Source organism: Oncorhynchus mykiss, chromosome 21 (genome assembly GCF_013265735.2).
Source record: "Oncorhynchus mykiss isolate Arlee chromosome 21, USDA_OmykA_1.1, whole genome shotgun sequence".
In the NCBI taxonomy this organism is placed as follows: domain Eukaryota; kingdom Metazoa; phylum Chordata; class Actinopteri; order Salmoniformes; family Salmonidae; genus Oncorhynchus; species Oncorhynchus mykiss.
In genome coordinates, this window is record NC_048585.1 from 55120405 (window position 1) to 55142059 (window position 21655).

Sequence of the window (21655 nt, forward strand, 5' to 3'; positions counted from 1 at the left end):
TTGGCAAAAGGTCAAAGTTCAAGGGGGCCCGAATACTTTCGCAAGGCACTGTATATTTATTCACATCATTAGAGGTGTAATTCCACAACAAAACATTCAGATTGATCACTGGGTGCTCTTGATTTGAATGTTGCATTTCAGAGCCAATGGAAAGGGCCAATTCAAGTGAAGCTACAGGTTTACGTGTGTAAGGTAGTTGTTAGATATTACTGCATGGTCGGAACTAGAAGCACAAGCATTTCGCAAACACTCACATTAACATCTGCATGTGACCAATAACATTTGATTTATAGACTGATGTCATCCTATGGAAAGTACTTATTCTTTAAGGCCAATAACAGGAAGTGGCCGTGTGGTCTACTGTGGACTGTCAGCGCTGCGCTCACTTGCAAACAGGAAGAACATTTCTCACTAACGCCATTCAGATGAACAATCTTACCGCTACTCAAACAGTGAGATAACTACTGGGTTAGGTTATGAGGGTTTTAGATGCTTGAGGTGTCAATAATGACCTTCCCCTCTCCAAGGCCTTAAAAACAGAAGCACTTCAACTGAGGAAAATAAAGAAATAGACACAAAAATGGAGCGACTCCCTATTTTAGATTATACTCAATTTAATACAGAAAAAGTAGACCGGCACGTCAAGATAATCCACATCCTGGTCATACAATGTCCCGTGTTACATTAGAGAAAGTACATGACAGAATGTTTAATCCCACGTTCTACATGTCAGAAGGCCTCTCTTCAGATTAGTCATCCATCTTCACAGAAGACTGAAGGGTAACAGGAACGTTCTACTTGAGCTTGAAGTAAACAAAGAAGGTCCTGATTTCTTTGGGTGATATGGTCACGTTGAACTCTCCTCTCACACCAACACTTGACCTCTTGACCCCTGAAACAGACAAACAAATACTAGGACGTAGACAAAAAACAATTGTAAACACTTTTTTCCTTCAGATTTCACAGGTGGTTGACATCTCAAACACTACAGCCTAGTCCAACTGAATTGACAGCTCCTGAATCTCAAAGGTACACTGATACAGTAGCTTCTCTCATCGTTTAACAAAAAGGTATGTATCCAGATGTAATATTTCACACCCACCAATGCTGAACTGAAGCTTACCAACACTCTCACCCCTCCCTGGGTCTTCTGAAGCCTTCCACTTCCACCTCTGGAGGTCGGAGATATCCCAGGTTCCTGTGAGAGAGCGCTCCTCCAACGCTCTCACTTCCCCCATGCCCCGCAGCACTTCCTGTTTCACACAGGAAATGGATTTTCAAAACAAATACAGTGTAAATGGAGTAGTGACCTGGGCTGTTGCGGTGACCGTATTACCGGCAGTCAAATTCCATGTCAAATCAAAAAGTTTGTCAAGTGCGCTGAATACAACAGGTGTAGACCTCTCAGTGAAACGCCGAATACAACAGGTGTAGACCTCTCAGGCATTTCAATTAACAGGTGTAGACCTCTCAGGCATTTCAATTAACAAGTGTAGACCTCTCAGGCATTTCAATTAACAGGTGTAGACCTCTCAGGCATTTCAATTAACAGGTGTAGACCTCTCAGGCATTTCAATTAACAGGTGTAGACCTCTCAGGCATTTCAATTAACAGGTATAGACCTCTCAGGCATTTCAATTAACAGGTGTAGACCTCTCAGGCATTTCAATTAACAGGTGTAGACCTCTCAGGCATTTCAATTAACAGGTGTAGACCTCTCAGGCATTTCAATTAACAGGTGTAGACCTCTCAGGCATTTCAATTAACAGGTGTAGACCTCTCAGGCATTTCAATTAACAGGTGTAGACCTCTCAGGCATTTCAATTAACAGGTGTAGACCTCTCAGGCATTTCAATTAACAGGTGTAGACCTCTCAGGCATTTCAATTAACAGGTGTAGACCTCTCAGGCATTTCAATTAACAGGTGTAGACCTCTCAGGCATTTCAATTAACAGGTGTAGACCTCTCAGGCATTTCAATTAACAGGTGTAGACCTCTCAGGCATTTCAATTAACAGGTGTAGACCTCTCAGGCATTTCAATTAACAGGTGTAGACCTCTCAGGCATTTCAATTAACAGGTATAGACCTCTCAGGCATTTCAATTAACAGGTGTAGACCTCTCAGGCATTTCAATTAACAGGTGTAGACCTCTCAGGCATTTCAATTAACAGGTGTAGACCTCTCAGGCATTTCAATTAACAGGTGTAGACCTCTCAGGCATTTCAATTAACAGGTGTAGACCTCTCAGGCATTTCAATTAACAGGTGTAGACCTCTCAGGCATTTCAATTAACAGGTGTAGACCTCTCAGGCATTTCAATTAACAGGTGTAGACCTCTCAGGCATTTCAATTAACAGGTGTAGACCTCTCAGGCATTTCAATTAACAGGTGTAGACCTCTCAGGCATTTCAATTAACAGGTGTAGACCTCTCAGGCATTTCAATTAACAGGTGTAGACCTCTCAGGCATTTCAATTAACAGGTGTAGACCTCTCAGGCATTTCAATTAACAGGTGTAGACCTCTCAGGCATTTCAATTAACAGGTGTAGACCTCTCAGGCATTTCAATTAACAGGTGTAGACCTCTCAGGCATTTCAATTAACAGGTATAGACCTCTCAGGCATTTCAATTAACAGGTGTAGACCTCTCAGGCATTTCAATTAACAGGTGTAGACCTCTCAGGCATTTCAATTAACAGGTGTAGACCTCTCAGGCATTTCAATTAACAGGTGTAGACCTCTCAGGCATTTCAATTAACAGGTGTAGACCTCTCAGGCATTTCAATTAACAGGTGTAGACCTCAGGCATTTCAATTAACAGGTGTAGACCTCTCAGGCATTTCAATTAACAGGTGTAGACCTCTCAGGCATTTCAATTAACAGGTATAGACCTCTCAGGCATTTCAATTAACAGGTGTAGACCTCTCAGGCATTTCAATTAACAGGTGTAGACCTCTCAGGCATTTCAATTAACAGGTGTAGACCTCTCAGGCATTTCAATTAACAGGTGTACCTTGTTCAAAGATCATTTGTGGAATTTTTCTTCTTAATGTGTTTGAGCCGATCAGTTGTGTTGTGACAAGGTAGGTGTGTTATACAGAAGATAGCCCTATTTGGTAAAAGACCAAGTCCATATTATGGCAAGAACGGCGCAAATGAGCAAAGAGAAAACAGTCCATCATTACTTTAAGACATGAAGGTCAGTCAATCCAGAAAATTAAGAACTTTGAACGTTTCTTCAAGTGCAGTAGCAAAAACCATCAGCCGCTACGATGAAACTGTCTCTCATGAGGACCGCCACAGGAAGACCCAGAGTTACCTCTGCTGTAGAGGATATGTTCATTAGAGTTAACTGCACCTCAGAAATTGCAGCCAAAATAAATGCTTCAGAGTTCAAGTAACAGACATCAACTGGAGACTGCGTGAATCAGGCCTTCATGGCCAAAGGACACCAATAAGAAGAGACTTGCTTGGGCCAAGAAACACGAGCAATGGACATTAGACTGGTGGAAATCGGTCCTTTGGTCTTATGAGTCCAAATATGCGATTTTTGGTTCCAGCCGCCATGTCTTTAGAGATGAAGAGCATGTGATGATGATCTCAGCATGTGTGGTTCCCACCGTGAAGCATGCAGGAGGTGTAATGGTGCTTTGCTGGTGACACTGTCTGATTTATTTAGAATTCCAGGCACACTTAACCAGCATGGCTACCACAGCATTCTGCAGCGATACGCCATCCCATCTGGTTTGCACCTAGTGGGACTATGGATTTGTTTTTCAACAGGACAATGACCCAACACACCTCCAGGCTGTGTAACGGCTATTTGACCAAGAAGGAGAGTGATGGAGTGCTGCATCAGATGACCTGGCCTCCACAATCACCTGACCTCAACCAAATTGAGATGGTTTGGGATGAGTTGGACAGCAGAGTGAAGGAAATGCAGACAAGTGCTCAGCATGTGGGAACTCCTTCAAGTCTGTTGGAAAAGCATTCCGGGTGAAGCTTGTTGAGAGAATGCCAAGAGTGTCCAGAGCTGTTGTCAACGCAAAGGGTGGCTACTTTGAAGAATCTCATACTCTTTGGTTACTACATGATTCCATATCTGCCATTTCATAGTTTGGATGTCTTCACTATTATTCTACAATGTAGAAAATAGTAAAAATAAAGACAAACCCTTGAATGAGTAGGTGTGTCCAAACGTTTGACTGGTGCTGTAGGAGTACCCATTTCTTTGTTAACCGCTCAACTCTGCCTGTGCTCACTCCCTCACATCGTTGAGGAAATATATTTTATTCAGCTTTGTTCAATTTTATTCTTCAAACTATAATATAAAATAATGCCACTGAATCATAAGCAAATCTTGTCTGCTAAATGAACGAGTGTAGCCCACAGCCATATGGTATAGCCACATCAGGACAACTCAAGAGTATGTTACTCTGTTCTTCTGAAATAAGACTATATTTTCTTAATATCATGTTTTAGACCCATCTAAAATAATGGATTTATTGTGAAGGTGTAGACTATATTACATGGATTTATTGTGAAGGTGTAGACTATATTACATGGATTTATTGTGAAGGTGTAGACTATATTACATGGATTTATTGTGAAGGTATAGGATATATTACATGGATTTATTGTGAAGGTGTAGACTATATTACATGGATTCATTGTGAAGGTGTAGGCTATATTACATGGATTTATTGTGAAGGTGTAGGCTATATTACATGGATTTATTGTGAAGGTGTAGGCTATATTACATGGATTTATTGTGAAGGTATAGGCTATATTACATGGATTTATTAGACTTTTGAAATGGTAGATGGTCCATAGGTCTGCACCAGTGGCTTGTAGGTTGTGTGGAAGCCAGGAGATGCTACCTATATTTATGTTAATTAACAGTCAGGTACCGTGAGACCGACAGTTATTTGCTTGACAATCACCGGCTGACTAAATTTCATAACCGCCACAGCCCAAGGAGAGACCAAATGTCAATATCACATCTACTTGTTCACTTAATTTAGCATTTAATACACAAACATATATCTCTGTTATTGAAGTCACCTCTTCATATTGATCTCATCAAGCTGTGTTTCCTGTTACCTTCATGTTAATGGTGGACGGCTGAGACAGAACCGGGTCTTCCCCCTTCTCATACAGATGCATGATCCTCAGTAGGACCCGATCGTAGTCCGGCTGTGTGGATCCAGGGGTACCGGTCTCCATGTTGCGGAGGTGCAGGGTGTGGTTGGAGCTGTAGAACCAGCCCGGGACACTAAGCGTCAGCAGGTGGAGGTTGTCAGGCAGGACCACGGGGCGAATCGGAGATCCGGTCCGAGGCTCCTTCCTCCAGGCCTTCTCTAAAGGGGGAAGTGAATGGCATTGTGGGTATGAGATCATACATTGTGACAAGGCATTGTACAGGTGATCAAAAACATGGTCGACTCCATTTGGCAACGTTCAATTGTGTATTTGTTTTTAGAATGGATTCCACGTTATGGATTTCCAGGGAAAAGTTTAGGGGAAAGTAGCTGTGCGTGCTTTAAACAGGTTGGTAGTTACTGTCATGAATCTTGTCCTGAAGGCAGCTCTGCATAGTGGTCACTAACTGGCACAGCCACAAAGTCATCAAATCTGCTTTTAAACCCAACCTAGCCTTAACCCTAATCATACTACCAACCCTAATCTTAAATTAAGACCAAAATGCACATTTTGTTGTCATGAATGTTTACGATATAGCCAATTTTCACTTTGCAACTGTACCATCTAGAGGAAAATCCCTCAGTTCTGCCTCCAGGTCAAGATTCATGACAATAAAGGTCAACCTGCGAGCCTCGATAGAGTAGTTCAACAGGGGAATGATAAGGAGTGGACTCACGTGGCCTGTCAATGGGCATGACCACCGGTCGGTGCTGCAGTTCTAGCGCCTCCCTCTGGTAGAGAGAGGAGGTAGCAGCCAGGGAGCCCAGTGTCATCCATAGGACAGGCCTCACCACCGAGCTGTCGTTCAGGGTCAGGTTATAACCCAGAGTCCACTCCTGGTTGTTCCACAGACGTCGGTGGAGCATCACCTAGGACAGATACAAGGGCTTGAGGTTGTGTGCGAGTGTGTATGCATCGCATACATAAAAAACACACTCACCTCCAGCTCTCCCTCACTCTGGCTGGATGCACCATGAGCTCTCTCACTGAGGAGGACCAGTCTGCTAGAGTCATCTTCAATGTAGGCCATTCGAACCATGGGGTAGTAATTCTGCAGTACACAGACAGGAAGAAACACAAGCAATTGTCACAAAGTCCTGAAAAGTAACCCAGGCCTGAACCACCAAAAAGGAAAGCTGATGAGACCAAACACCCAAACGCCCCGAGTAGGAAGAAACCTCGAGGAACCAGGCTCATAAAGTGTAGCCCATCTTCCTCTGGCTGGCAAGGTACTGTGGAAGTTCAGTGTACATTTAACCCTTTACACCAAACTGTCCTTAAATTACAACCCACTCACTCTGGCAACAGTATCATTGACGAACGTCCTGGAAGGCCTCTTCATCATCTGGTACCCGTTGTCGTCGGTGAACAGAGTCCTGTTGTTCTTCAGGCTGGTCTTGATCCTGAGGACAGCCTCGGTGTTGACCACCAGGGGGCCCAGCGAGTAGCTCTGCTCCATCCTGTAACACAGCCTGCCGCTGGGGAAACTCTGTGGTATTCTGGTGGTGACAGAGTAGGTGTAGTCCTCATCTGCTTCCTCCCTGCAGACACAACCCATTATTAATGTGAGCCACCCGATATTAGACCTGAACCTTACTAAGATGTAGTGTGGTACGAGTGAGTGTGTGAGAAAGAGGTGATAGATGGAATATAAAAAGAGATAGTAGCTACGGAAGGAGGGTGCGTGGAAACCAAAGACTGACAGAAAGTTGTTCACATTCCCACCTGTAGAAGTACTGTCTGATCTCCGTGACGATCTTCCCAGGGACAATCTCCATCTTGACGGCCTTGTATGCCCTCACTGCCGAGCCGTTGGCACTGAAGATGTAGTTGTCAGAGACGGGCCCTGCGCTGACATTCCCATTGACCTGGTACTCCCAGAAATCCTGACTCATTCTCACCGTTCTCTTCTCATGCCTGTCAGGGTCACAGAAAGGTCAGAGGACATTGTTGACGTAACACCTGGGCTGCATTCAAAAGGAAAACGTACAACGTTCAGTAAAATAAACATGCTTCTCTGACATGGAGAATAAATCACATCAGCTCTATTAATTATCTTTGTATCTGCAACGTTCCACAACGTTATCCTGTTGAATGTGCCCCTAATGTGAATGTTGAACATAATTACCTGTCGGTGATGCTATGCAGTAGGTTAGTATCCTGGTCCAGCATGATCTTATAACACTCATTCAGAACCGGCAAGAGTCTCCTTCCTGTCTTCAACTCCTGTGAAACATTTAGTCTCTTGAACGACACAACCCAGGCATGGTGGGTCGAGGACCCCTCTTTACCCGGCTTCTCTGAGAACTTGATGAGGTACTTCCTGTGTTGGAGACCCCCAAGGTTCACCACAATGAACAGGTCATAGGTCGTGTTGGAGTCAGCTGAACTCTGGGTCTGTTGGGAGCAGAGAGAGACACAGGCCGTGTTCATTAGACACTAACAGACGAAAACAGAGAGGGAATACCTGGACTTGTCCAATAAGAAACACATACTTTCATCTTCCAATGAACACAATCAGTCATCTGAAAACGGAGTTTGTCTATAAGGTAGGATGTATATCTGCAGTTCCATTGACACATGGCTTTTACATGATATACTGGTGACTCATTGTTCTACAAATGTTTAACTGGAAATGGAGTGGATCTATCCACACTACCTGTGCAGGTATGGCCTGTCCTTGGTCGTCGAACACGGTTGCCATGGGCAAGGTTACCGTGACGTTGATGATGGCGGTGGTGTTCCATGCCAGGGGGTTGTACACAATGATGTGCTGCTCCAGGTCCAGATGGGAGCCTGCAATTACATAAATTAACAACATTTTGATAATGTAGGTAAAAAATAAATAAAAAACATGTTGTAGTTGATGAAGAGTCATTAAATGATGCCTTGGACCAAGCTGAACCTTGGGCCTTGTTAGAACACAACATATCCTCCCCATTCCTTGATGTGTATTCACTGATCTGTAGTGTGTGATTGGATAAGTGAAAACATGTTGTAGTTGATGAAGTCATTAAATGATGCCTTGGACCAAGCTGAACCTTGGGCCTTGTTAGAACACAACATATCCTCCCCATTCCTTGATGTGTATTCACTGATCTGTAGTGTGTGATTGGATAAGTGAAAACATGCGGCCCATCCAACTACTTTCACAAAGCCACATGTCTGCGTTCATGTCAAATAAAGTATAAATAGATTTCAATGATTCATTATTATGTTGAAGTACAGTACTTTACCCTTGCTATGAGAGTCTTCAGGGTTGCTAGCGGTGCCCAGGGTTTGGGGCAGGAGGAAGAGGGCAGCCAGGAGTTCCTCTACTCCCATCATAGCCTGGGTCAGGTGCTCTATGTACATGTCAGACACCTTGGGAGACTCTGTCCCTGTGATCCCATCATGGTGCTGTACCTGGAGATAAGACAGAGGTAGAACAATAGAGAAGTACTGGTTTTAGAATTCATTTTGTGGGTCTTATTTCTACATTTGTGTGACAGAAACGGGATATCAGAATGTTTAATCACTGGGTTACAATAATAGCGATGATTAATTTACAATGAATCACAATCGATGAGTATTTTGATCAAGCACCTCAGAGACAGCCCAGCGGAGGGCCTTCAGCTTCTGCAGGGCCTCTTCTTTAGGGACCGGTCCATCTGGGTAGCTGACCCGGTACCGGGTGAACAGAGTCTCTGCAGCATGCAGCTGGGAACTAGCTCTCCTGGCTATCCCCTTCAGAACATTCCGGGAGGCATAGAACCCAGTCCAGGCCTGGAAAGGTTCTGGAGAGATAAAAAGGTTCCTTTTTAGAACTACAAGAACCAGATTGGAATTGTGAAAAAAGCATTTTAGTCCCTTGGCTTCATAGTAGTTTTTACTGCTACATGTTTTTAGTGTGCCAACTCTTGGTCACTGGAACCATTGAGTGAGAGAGAGATATATATATCTATCTACACACATTTTGTTATAGAAGTTTTATTCATATTCCATTTACATATTTGAAACTTATAATAGATAAGCACATTTATGGAAAAACCCACCAGTGGAGTAAGGAAGGAAGTCCTCACTTCCCCTCACCTCCCAGGTGAGATTTGATTGGTGGACAGCCTGGAAGTACTCGCTGAGAGTGGCGTACTGGACTGTCACTCCAAACTCCTTGCTGTTCTGGTTGATGTATTCCACCAAGGGATCCATGTTGGCAAACTGCACAGAGGAGTTGTAGAACTGCTTGTCACAACCCTATGGAGTGAAATAACAGGAGACACATACATTGCTCAATGGTGAAGTAACTAGAAAGAACATTCATTAAATTGTGATTGGAAACAGTTTCCTGATCGCTTCCTGAAAGTTGACTCACCCAGGGCCAGAGGACATGGTTTGTCCTGAACCACGCTGCCCTCTGCTGGATGTTCTGCACCATGGTCTTGGCATAGGAGTGCAGCGTCTCTTTGGTGACAGGCAGGCTCATGTTGGGGTAGATGCCGTTTTTAGGGGGGTCAGGGAACAGAGCCACACCATTCCAATAGAAACCAGAGCTGAGAGAGAACAACTGATTAGTTTCACCGAGACAAATGTGCCTGTAATCTGTTAACAGCCCATGGTGATAGGCAAAACTGATCAAATGGAGATTTTTGTTGATTCTCAACAACAACAAAAAACATTTGGAGTCTTAATTCAATTACAGCATGTAAGGGTAAGTCTAAGACAGTAGGATATGCTCGGAGAGTTATGACATGGAAAATGGTGAGAGGGGAAAGGAGATATTTAGGAGACCTGTTAGAGAAAGGCAAGTGAGATGGAGTACAGTAGCTGAACTGGTCCATGGTGTGAGTGAAGATCTCCTGCTGCTCTTTCAAGGAGGGGGAGCCTCTCCAAACAAACTGTAGTTTCTGTTCCAAAATAACAAGACCAAGACAACAACTTAGTGTAAATATACTGTAACTCAGTTGATAGAGCAAGGTGCTTGCAACACCAGTATAGTAGGATCAACTCCTCAGATCACCCGTACATAAAAATGTATGCATGACTCAGTCGCTTTGGATAAAGACATCTGCTAAAATGGCATGTGTTATTAAGTCAAGCCTCTAAACCATTTAACTGCTTATAAGTGACTGATCATGGTCAAGACTAGCTGGTGAACTGCCTGGTAGGCTGTAGCTGAAACTAAGGTGACTACCATACCTTGCTCTTCTGCATGACATCTTTGAGGTCATAGTCAATACGTGAGATGAGGTGGGCATGGAACCCAGCCAGGGCGAAGAGGACAGGGGTGGTGGCAGAGGCTCCAAACGGGTCCACGTGCCACGAAAACCGGGGACGCACCCCAAACGTCTCGTACAGGAACCCATGGCCCTCTAATTACAGTGTGTGAGTGAGACAGAAAGGGAGATTGAGTCCATGCTCATTTAGACCAACCAACAAAACAAATATTATACATCAAGCATGAAACCACTTCACCTGTCAGCTGCAGTATCTCGTCATCTAGATCGGTTACAGCTTCATCATGCATCACCTGACCCCCGATGATGAACTCAAGTCGACTCTCCTTCAGCAGCTGTCGCACCTTGGGAGGGGGGAGCGGCAGTGGGGGGGAGGGGGGAGCGGCAGTGGGGGGGAGGGGGGAGGGGCAGTGGGGGGGAGGAGGGAGGGGGAATAGGTGACTAGACAGTCATAGAAAGATGAGACTTCTGCATGAGCAGCACGGAATTCACATGGAGGGGTATATACGATTATTCTATAGTACTTGTTTCTTGTGCTTGTCTGTAGCCACAGAATCCCACCACAGCCGAAAGAACTCCTGCTCCACTGCGATGAACTTGCGCTGTTTGTTCTGTGTCAGCGCCTCTGTCACACTGGAGTACACGTTCGCTGCATAGGCATGCATGCTCTCCTGTTTGAAGATTAAAGAGAGAAAAACACCCTGTTCAATGCTGTATACTGTGAACACTGACAGTATAGAGTCGTAACTACATTTGGACTGACATTTCATTTTGTGACATTCTTGAACCTCCCAAAATAAAAATGTCCCTAGTTCTAACGTCCAAGAAACCAACCTAACTCCTGTACTATTGTATAAACGTTAGCTCATTAAGCTAGTAACAAACCTGAATAGTATATACCCAGCCAACATCCATGTGACTGTGCGGGATAACAAACGTCTGAATTGGTCCATTTCTCTCTGCACAGATAACCGTGAAAAATAAAAACAGTGGGAAAGTTAAAAACCCCATCTCTGTCAAAACATGAGCTCACAGCAACCTAACCCACGTCCTTATTATGGTTTTGCAGCATGTGACAATCAGGCGGCGCCCCGCCCCTTGATGTACGGAGTACCGCAAAGGTCAAAAATAATGTGAAGCCGCAAATTAAAACCAACCATTTTAAACAGCGCAGAACTTCGTGATTGTGAACAAAGTTTAACTGGTAAACTTTACCCCGGAAAACATTCAGGGAAACACACATACTGGGCATTTGGAGGTGAATGCGCAACAAATATGTCAAGGAACAGAAGGATCACGTTAATATTTGGAGGATTTATAACAGCAGTTGCTGCTGCATTTTACCCTATATTTTTCCACCCACTCACGCACACAGCTGACTACAGTAAGTAACTATCGTTATTCGAGGAATGTACTAGTCGACTCTGTCACAGAGTCTTGTTACACAACGACATGCTAGCTAGGAAGTCTTGTTAGGCGACTTTTTATTTTATAACTGCTAGTATCCTCATGTGGACATAATTTTGCCCTGGCCAGTCGGACCGTAAACATTGCATTGACAAATTAGCTATGCCATTTGTTTGAAGTTGTAGCCGTGTGTGCTAAAAACCCATGTAATAACGTAGCTACATTTTTTATTTTTTTATTTTTTTTTATTTTACCTTTATTTAACCAGGTAGGCAAGTTGAGAACAAGTTCTCATTTACAATTGCGACATGGTCTCAGTATAACGGGTTTCTGTTTTTAAGTATAGACAGTTTATTTTAATTCTGTACAATTGTGATCATACTACAAGTTCTCTCAAGCAGTGGTCTGATTGCACCAGTGGACAGTGCTAGTGCACTTGCCTTGTCTATAAGGATCCTGGTTCAACCCCCCCCCCCAGTCCCCCGCAACACAATTGAAAACCCCACTCACTCACTTCTCTGCAGATCAAGTCCAGAGGGCAAACCGAGCAGGGATCAATCAAGCAGACGTGCAACCAGTGGGTAAGTAGCCTGCTAACTTCTCTCATGCAATGGTTCTTCTTTGTTCTTCTTTGTTCTTCTTTGTTGTTTGTTTGTATTGTTCCATCCCCTGTCCTATCAGCAAACTTTACATTTTCACTAACCATATATAAATCAGTTATAATTTGGTGTATTTTCAGGTGTCAAAGTATGGTCTGATCCCTACAAGCCAAAGTGATGCCCGAGACAACTGTCCCTGGTATGGAAAAAGAAGACGCTATGCTGATGAAGACTGTCCACTGAAGATGATTCTGAATCCCAATTGGAGTGTGTTTGTGTGAGTGAATGCTTAGGTGTGGTGGATGGATGCTTACCACTTTATCCTATGAATAAAGTTTAAAGACCTCTGTGTTTTCTCTTTATGTTTTTGGAAGTGTTTGGGCCTATGTATTTGGGAATTCAATTGGTCACTTCATTTCTTTAGGCTACTTGTAGTGCATTGGATGTGATATGCATTATGAACACAAGGTGTCACTATTTGCTCAGACAGTGGCAGAGAGGCAGTTTGGTACATTATGTGCTCAGTAGGCCTATATCCTAGATTTATTGCTTTCAAATAAAACCAATTTGTTTTTTCTTCTTCTGGGTATATTTAAGCAATAAGGCCTTCGGCCTATAATAATAAAGACCCTAGGCCAATAATGGCCAATATACCACGGCTAAGGGCTGTATCCAGGCACTACGAGTTGCGTCGTGGATAAGAACAGCCTTAGCCGTGGTATATTGGCCGTATATCACAAACCCAGAGGTGCCTTATTGCTATTATAAACTGGTTACCAATGTAATTAGTGCAGTAAAAACTTTTTTTCATACCTGTGGTATACAATCTCATATACCACGGCTGTCAGCCAATCAGCATTCAGAGAACCACCCAGTCTATATTTGTCAATACATTTGTATTGACAGATGTCCACTTCACATGAACAATGTTTTAGACAGAGGTGCACATGCTTTAGAACCAACTAAAAGGCAAATGATAAAGTTAAACTTGAGCCAAGCTCATCTAGACTAGTGCTGCTAGAGGCCAGCACTGTATCCACGACAACGGGAATGCACCTACACTTGGAACACCTGCAGACCTTTCAAAATCTCCGCCCACTTCAAACTCTCGCACACTCAACTATTCCGTAGTTGTTAGAAGGCCCAGTTTGCGGAATTGGATACTTTTGCTTCACGACTGGAAATTGTGTCATAATGAGATTAGTGAGATACAGTTGACGTCAGAAGTTTACATACACTTAGGTTGGAGTCAGTAAAACTCATTTTTAAACCAATCCACAAATGTCTTGTTTACAAACTAGTTATGGTAAGTTGGTTAGGACATCTACTTTGTGCATGACACAAGTCATTTTTCCAACAATTGTTTACAGACAGATTATTTCACTTATAATTCACTGTATCACTATTCCTGTGGGTCAGAAATTTACATACACTAAGTTGACTGTGCCTTTAAACAGCTTGGAAAATTCCAGAAAATTATGTCATGGCTTTAGAAGCTTCTGATAGGCTAATTGACATCATTTCAGTCAATTGGAGGTTTATCTGTGGATGTATTTCAAGGCCTACCTTCAAACTCAGTGCCTCTTTGCTTGACATCATGGGAAAATCAAAATAAATCAGCCAAGACCTCAGAAAACAATTGTAGACCTCCCCAAGTCTGGTTCATCCTTGGGAGCAATTTCCAAATGCCTGAATGTACCACGTTCATCTGTACAAACAATAGTACGCAAGTATAAACACCATGGGACCACGCAGCCGTCATACCGCTCAGGAAGGAGATGCATTCTGTCTCCTAGAGATGAACGTACTTTGGTGTGAAAAGTGCAAATCAATCCCAGAACAACAACAAAGGACCTTGTGAAGATGCTGGAGGAAACCGGTACAAAAGTGTCTATATCCACAGCAAAATTAGTCCTATATCGACATAACCTGAAAGGCTGGTCAGCAAGGAAGACATCCCTGCTCCAAAACCGGCATAAAAAAGCCAGCCTACGGTTTGCAGCTGCACATGGGGACAAAATCATACTTTTTTTGAGAAATGTCCTCTGGTCTGATGAACAAAAAATAGAACTGTTTGGCCATAATGACCATCGTTATGTTTGGAGGAAAAAGGGGGAGGCTTGCAAGCCGAAGAACACCATCCCAACCGTGAAGCATGGGGGTGGCAGCATCATGTTGTGGGGGTGCTTTGCTGCAGGGGGGACTGGTGCACTTCACAAAATAGATGCCATCATGGGCAAGTAAAATTATGTGGATATATTAAAGCAACATCTCAAGACATCAGTCAGGAAGTTAAAAGCTTGGTCGCAAATGGGTCTTCCAAATGGACAATGACCCCAAGCATACTTCCAAAGTTGTGGCAAAATGGCTTACGGATAACAAAGTCATGGTATTGGAGTGGCCATCACAAAGCCCTGACCTCAATCTTGTAGAACATTTGTGGGCAGAACTGAAAAAGTGTGTGCGATCAAGGAGGCCTACAAACCTGACTCAGTTACACCAGCTCTGTCAGGAGGAAATTCACCCAACCTATTATGGGATGCTTGTGGAAGGCTACCTGAAATGTTTGACCCTAGTTAAACAATTTAAAGGCAATGCTACCAAATACTAATTGAGTGTATGTAAACGTCTGACCCACTTGGAATGTGATGAAAGAAATAAAAGCTGAAAGAAATCATTCTCTCTTCTATTATTCTGACATTTCACATTCTTAAAATAAAGTGGTGATCCTAACTGACCTAAGACAGGGAATTTTTAATGGGATTAAATGTCAGGAATAGTGAAATACTGAGTTTAAATGTATTTGCCTAAGATGTATGTAAACTTCTGATTCAACTCTATATCTCATGCACAAAAACATCATGGCCCATGTGATCTAACAAGGGCACTGATCTGAAAAATGTCCAAATAATGTTTAGCTTTGCCTTGTGAGGTTTCACTGTGACTGACCCTAACTTTCCCATCAGATTGCAGGACCAAGAACAGTCCCTGCAAAATCTTTGAGAAATAAAAGAGGTCTGGATAAATTATGGGATTTGATTACCTCCCTAAAGAGATGACCTAAGTTATAAGCAGTCCAGTCCACACAACAATGTAGCCTACGTCTAAAACTTCTAGTTGGGGCCTTCTGCCAACAAAACCCAGTGCCAAGGCCTTACACTCACCCTCCCTCTCAACCCCCCCCCCCCCCCCCCCCCCCCCCCCAATTAACAAGCCCCATTGTTTATGAGATGTTGTTATTGTTTGTCTGCTCTCAGAAACAAAGGAAAACTCAAAGAGCCCAATGAGCGTAGCCACATCCAAATAAAGAGTGGAGAGAAAGAAAGGCGAAATTCCTCTCATTCCCCCGCTGGTGTTTTCCAGATTCTTCCAATGACAGCTCCCGGCGTGTGTGAGTGAAGCAAGACGACAGAGGAGAAATCAGTGCTGGAGAGGAAGAGAACCACATTCTTGCAAGGTACTCGTCACCTCCACACACACTGAACAGAAAGAAATGAAATTGCGGGACTATATCTTGTGGTAGGATGAAATAGTATGAATAAATTCATCAAAATACATGCTTTTATGAAAATATGGCAATCATTTTAATATGTTGGTAATCCATTGTATAAAAGTGATAACGGTTTGCCCCGTGCCAATATATCCTCCAAACACCTGCTTCTCGGGCATTATCACTGAACAATTTACTGTACAGTTTACCTCAATTAATCAGTTCTCATTACTGAAGTCTATCTCTCACTTCACTTAGGTGAAAGAAGTCCCTGACTCTCCAATTACCTGGGGCAAGTCTTTTAAATGTCAAACGTCTCACTCCTAGGCCTATAGCATAATCTTGTCCTGTTGGTTCTACAGCCCTCTGAATAGAGGTCGCGACCCCGACCCGCTATAACCAACAACAGCCACACCTTGCGTCTCCGTAACAGTTCTATCACCAAACAATCGATCCATTACACAAATCATACCTATTGAGAATCTTTCCTGAACTCAACGGTGACTTAAATTCGACCAGTTGTTTTGCCCACCTTCAAGAGTGCCGGTAATTGGCAACGTTCCTCCCCCTAATTACTATGGGACCCGGGGTTGAAAGACAGAGAAGCAGCAGGATTTATTTACATCTAGGAGGGGGAGGAACTGAACGTAATATACTACTTGAGTTCTAATGGGGAATCTGTCATGCATGGAAATGAACTGAGAGTACGGAATTAGTGAATACAGGAAATTAACTGAGAGTACGAAATGAGTGAATACAGGAAATGAAAATAAACAAACCAAACAACTGTAAAGAGTTCTAACAGTCGCTAATGAAAGACAGAGCGAGCTTTGAGGCATGTTGCTTCTGTTATTGGGGAAGTTTTCCAAATCAAATTGGGATGACTTTTACAGCTCTACAGTGTGTGAACACTTTGTTGTCAACTGTCACTTTTGGAGGATCCTGTGGATCAATGGAACACATGTGTCCAAGTTGCGGTTGTTGTGAGGACAATTGTGTCAACATGTTTTTTGTTGTTGTCACAAAACACAGGCATGCACGCGTCCATACACACACACACACACACGCACACACACACACGCACGCGCACACACACACACACACACACACACACACCACACACACACACACACACACACACACACACCACATCTCCATTCATTATCACACACACTCCCACTCTCTTGCTCTCTCACTCTCTCTCGCCTGTGTTTTCACTCTCTCTCGCACTCTCCATTTCACACACGGCCAATTAACCATGGTCCATATCTGAATTCCTGTTCTCCAGTATAACTACTCCTTGCCCTCAAAAACAGTGTACCGTAGCGCTGGGTCACATCTTGGGTTACCAGGCCTAAACGCTGTGGAAACTGATACCGTAAGTATTTAGCAATGTCTGGAATAAGCACATCCTAGCAAGCAGTCTAACAGGCCAAGTGACAGTGTGTTCCTGGGCGAGCTAACAGCTACCTAACATTACATCATCTCAATGCCAGAAACATAGAAAGAAGCATGTTGGAAAACACAGTAGCACACACACACACACACACACACACACACACACACAAATACGAACACGCATTCACGCACGCACACGCCACACAACTCACACAAACACGCACATATATTTTCTGTATCTCCTGGGTTTTAATCAGAGCACTGTGGATGACAACAGAAACTCTAAACTAAACAGTAATGTTATACTCACTGGAAGGCCTGTGTGTGTGTGCTTGTGTTGAACTATGTTAAAAAATGTTCTGCGAAGAACCGCAATACATAATTATGGTCAGTGTTGGGTTCCATCTCTTCTGCTCTGTTTGTGGAGATGTGTAATTTGTTTATTTCAGCAAATCTTTAATGGAAGCCATGTCCATGGGCAGAGACGTTGAAATGTGACTGACGTATTGACGCTCTCCCTTTTCTTACTGTTTGTGTTTGTTTGTGTTTTGAGGTCTTTTTGAAATGAATAGACACATGCTGAGGTCCGTGGAAACATCATGGAAGAGTCTGTGTGTGTGCTTGTGTGTGCTTGTGTGTGTGTGTGTGTGTGTGTACATACGTTTTCTCTGTGTGTGTGTGTGCATGTGTCATGCGCCCGAGCACATTTGTGTGAGCACAACAGAAGGTGATTTTTCACTCTCTTCCAGTCCCAACAACTGACCTCCTGACCTATCCGGCCCATTGGCTTCGTAAGTGTGTCACCTACACAATAACAACCACCCTCCACACAGAATAACTATTTCTCTCTTTCACCCTGATTTAAAAAAATCTGACAAATGTGAGGTAGCGAGAGAGACAACACTCAGCAACCTCTTACTCATGTAAAACAGGTTCTCCTTCGCCATTCTATGGAATTGTATGGGTTAAGCTCAGAAGGGTTCTTAAAGGAAGTTGATGGCAAGTTTTAAGGCTACATTGCAAGTGGGAGGAAGGTAGGCTCTTAGGGTCTCCTTACGGCTGGTGAATGAGACATAAGACTGAGGTGGAAAAGGGAGTTGAGGTCTTGAACGTGTGTTTTAATTTTTTTAAATTTTTTATAACGTGTATTTAGCTAACTATTTTCCACATCTCCACAAAATATTACTGTTTTGCAAAAGCATGCTCGAGCGCCAGATTCGATATCCGCGCTTATAAACCCAGGGTCGTTACAATTATTAATTTCAAATTCGTTTTTTCAAATTATAGGATACTGAGGAGGTATATTATAAATAGTTTTCTTGGTTTTAGAACTTTATTTTTGTGTCCCGTTAGTGCAATTTATTTAAATTGTTCTTGCTTACTTAAGTAGCTAGCTACCAGCACGAGTGTGCAGTTTTCTGCGCCAGAATGGTCTATGCTGCCGAAAATGTTGTTGACTTTTTGTTGAAGAACCCCTTTCATTCTCTGGGGTTTACGGAAAAGGTGTGAATTAAAAGCAAGGGTTGACCTCTGCCTGAGATCAGTTTCATGAAGAAGGATGAAAAGGTGAGGGTGTTCAATACCACCTGATATCAAAAGTATAGCTGGTTAACAGGGAGCCATTCATCAAGTCTACTGTATTGCTGGCCCTGCCTGCGTTTTTGGGCATGCAAGAATGAGCATTTAGAGGACACTACGAGATAGAAAGTTCCGGCGACAAGGGCAACTACAAGGAGCTTGCAGAGGTAACACAGGTGTGAGTGTTGACAAGGACAAGGCTGGAGATCACTCTGTCATGCTGATTGAGTTTGAATAACAGACTGGAAGCTTCGAAAGGGGGGTGGTGCTTGGAATCATTGTTCTTCCTCTGTCAAACATGGTTACCTGCAACGTGCCGTCATCATTACTCTGCACTAAAAGGGCTTCAAGGCAAGGATATCGCTGCCAGTAAGATTGCACCTAAATCAACCATTTATCGGATCATCAAGAACTTCAAGGAGAGCGGTTCAATTGTTGTGAAGAAGGCTTCAGGGTGCCCAAGAAAGTCCAGCAAGCGCCAGGACCGTCTCCTAAAGTTGATTCCGCTGCGGGATCGGAGCCCCACCAGTACATAGCTTGCTCAGGAATGGCAGCAGGCAGGTGTGAGTGGATCTGCACGCACAGTGAGGTGAAGACTTTTGGAGGATGGCCTGGTGTCAAGAGGGCAGCAAAGAAGCCACTTCTCTCCAGGAAAAACATCAGGGACAGACTGATATTCTGCAAAAGGTACAGGGATTGGACTGCTGAGGACTGAGGTAAAGTCATTTTCTCTGATGAATCCCCTTTCCAACTGTTTGGGACATCCGGAAAAAAGCTTGTCCGCAGAAGACAAGGTGAGCGCCACCATCAGTCCTGTGTCATGTCAACAGTAAAGCATCCTGAGACCATTCATGTGTGGGGTTGCTTCTCAGCCAAGGGAGTGGGCTCACTCACAATTTTGCCTAAGAACACAGCCATGAATAAAGAATGGTACCAACACATCCTCCGAGAGCAACTTCTCCCAACCATCCAGGAACAGTTTGGTGACGAACAATGCCTTTTCCAGCATGATGGAGCACCTTGCCATAAGGCAAAAGTGATAACTACGTGGCTCGGGGAACAACACATTGATATTTTGAGTCCATGGCCAGGAAACTCCCCAGACCTTAATCCCATTGAGAACTTGTGGTCAATCCTCAAGAGGTGGGTGGACAAACAAAAACCCACAAATTCTGACAAACTTCAAGCATTGATTATGCAAGACTGGGCTGCCATCAGTGTGGCCCAGAAGTTAATTGACAGCATGCCAGGGCGGATTGCAGAGGTCTTGAAAAAGAAGGGTCAACACTGCAAATCTTTCTAGGGAGTTTTTCCTTGCCACTGTGAGTGATTCTACACCTGCATTGCTTGCTGTTTGGGGTTTTAGGCTGGGTTTCTGTACAGCACTTTGAGATATCAGCTGATGTATGAAGGGCTATATAAAATACATTTGATTTGATTTTAAATATTGACTCTTTGCATCAACTTCATGTAATTGTCAATAAAAGCATTTGACACTTATGAAATGCTTGTAGTTATACTTCAGTATTCCATAGTAACATCTGACAAAAATATCTAAAGACACTGAAGCAGCAAACTTTGTAGAAATTCATATTTGTGTCATTCTCAAAAGTTTTGGCCACGACTAGGCTACTAATAAGAGCAGATGCATACAACCTATGTTCGCTGTCCATTTGGTCAGTGTCACACCCTGACCATAGTTTACCTTGTATATTTCTATGTTTTGGTTGGTCAGGGTGTGAGCTGAGTGGGCATTCTATGTTTCATTGTCTAGTTTGTCTATTTCTATGTCTGGCCTGATATGGTTCTCAATCAGAGGCAGGTGTTAGTCATTGTCTCTGATTGGGAACCATATTTAGGTAGCCTGGGTTTCGCTGTGTGTTTGTGGGTGATTGTTCCTGTCGCTGTGTTCTCACCAGATAGGGCTGTTTCGGGTTTCGGTACGGTCTTTGTTTTGTAGTGTTTGTATCGATTCGTGGTTTACGTTTGTTTATTAAACATGGATCGCAATCTACACGCCGCATTTTGGTCCGACTCTCCTTCACATACAGAAAACCGTGACAGTCAGGGTAAACTCATTGGTAACGTTATGTATTTATAGTCCGTTTGTGTGTCAGGAAAAAATGTGAATGTGATCAAATTAAGGTTATATTCAAAATTGGGCTGGCTAGGCTGCCTATACGTTTTTAACCAATAATGATTAACTGGAATGAATTAATCAACATAATAGTGATGACGGATGTGAGTAAATGTTTTGTAAGGCCTACAGTTGCATAGGCCTGCTTGATGCAAACATGCATAATGCTCAGCTCTTTGAGTTCTATTGTCTATCAGTTGATGTTTGGGTAGAGGAAATCCCCCTCCTAATCTAGTCTAAATATAATTTATATGAACAAATATAAGGTAGCTGCAGTTTGACAGGGTTTTCATTTAAAAGTCATGTGACCTGATTAGGAAAAACTGGTCCCGTCATAGCCCATATAAAAACTTTACAGCTGATTAATCACTTAGGGTCAAGATTTTTCCTAGTTAGGTTAACATATAAGGAAGAGCTCCAGGCCCCAGAAAGTAAAAATTGCCACACTGCTCTGGGACCTATAGTGCCGCCAGTCTGACTACTCTGGGACCTGCCACCAGTCTGACTACTCTGGGACCTGCCACCAGTCTGACTACTCTGGGACCTGCCTCCAGTCTGACTACTCTGGGACCTATGGTGCCTCCAGTCTGACTACTCTGGGACCTATGGTGCCTCCAGTCTGACTACTCTG

At 43.3% G+C, this 21655-nt stretch overlaps 2 protein-coding genes across 2 annotated transcripts; one reads left to right on the plus strand and one right to left on the minus strand.

The window, feature by feature from the left end:
- Positions 1-596: 596 nt before the first annotated feature.
- On the minus strand, positions 597-11494 carry man2b2 (mannosidase, alpha, class 2B, member 2). The gene is made up of 18 exons (XM_021578281.2): positions 11301-11494; positions 10940-11086; positions 10654-10759; positions 10378-10550; positions 9970-10085; positions 9554-9731; positions 9237-9435; positions 8788-8978; positions 8439-8607; positions 7862-7998; positions 7331-7599; positions 6928-7119; positions 6500-6743; positions 6143-6253; positions 5879-6071; positions 5104-5360; positions 1124-1253; positions 597-892 (listed from the first exon to the last, which is right to left on the minus strand). The coding sequence occupies exons 1-18, from the start codon at positions 11424-11426 to the stop codon at positions 795-797; spliced, it is 3036 nt and encodes a 1011-aa protein (XP_021433956.2). The 5' UTR covers positions 11427-11494; the 3' UTR covers positions 597-794.
- A 69-nt stretch (positions 11495-11563) lies between these two features.
- smim20 (small integral membrane protein 20) lies at positions 11564-12772 on the plus strand. Its single transcript, XM_021578449.2, has 3 exons — positions 11564-11799; positions 12347-12403; positions 12562-12772. Exons 1-3 carry the CDS (start codon positions 11691-11693, stop codon positions 12597-12599), a joined length of 204 nt encoding a protein of 67 aa, XP_021434124.1. The 5' UTR covers positions 11564-11690; the 3' UTR covers positions 12600-12772.
- Positions 12773-21655: the final 8883 nt, after the last annotated feature.

Excerpts from the sequence above, each read along its gene's own strand:
- man2b2 (XM_021578281.2), bottom strand. The coding sequence starts at position 11,426 with ATGGGGTTTTTAACTTTCCCACTGTTTTTATTTTTCACGGTTATCTGT. Across the intron at positions 9,436-9,553 it reads ACCATGTCCTCTGGCCCTGG|GGTTGTGACAAGCAGTTCTA; the intron begins GTGAGTCAACTT and ends TTCACTCCATAG. Across the intron at positions 1,254-5,103 it reads CGTCCACCATTAACATGAAG|GAAGTGCTGCGGGGCATGGG; the intron begins GTAACAGGAAAC and ends TGTGTGAAACAG.
- smim20 (XM_021578449.2), top strand. The coding sequence starts at position 11,691 with ATGTCAAGGAACAGAAGGATCACGTTAATATTTGGAGGATTTATAACA. Across the intron at positions 11,800-12,346 it reads CACGCACACAGCTGACTACA|ATCAAGTCCAGAGGGCAAAC; the intron begins GTAAGTAACTAT and ends ACTTCTCTGCAG. Across the intron at positions 12,404-12,561 it reads AGCAGACGTGCAACCAGTGG|GTGTCAAAGTATGGTCTGAT; the intron begins GTAAGTAGCCTG and ends GTGTATTTTCAG.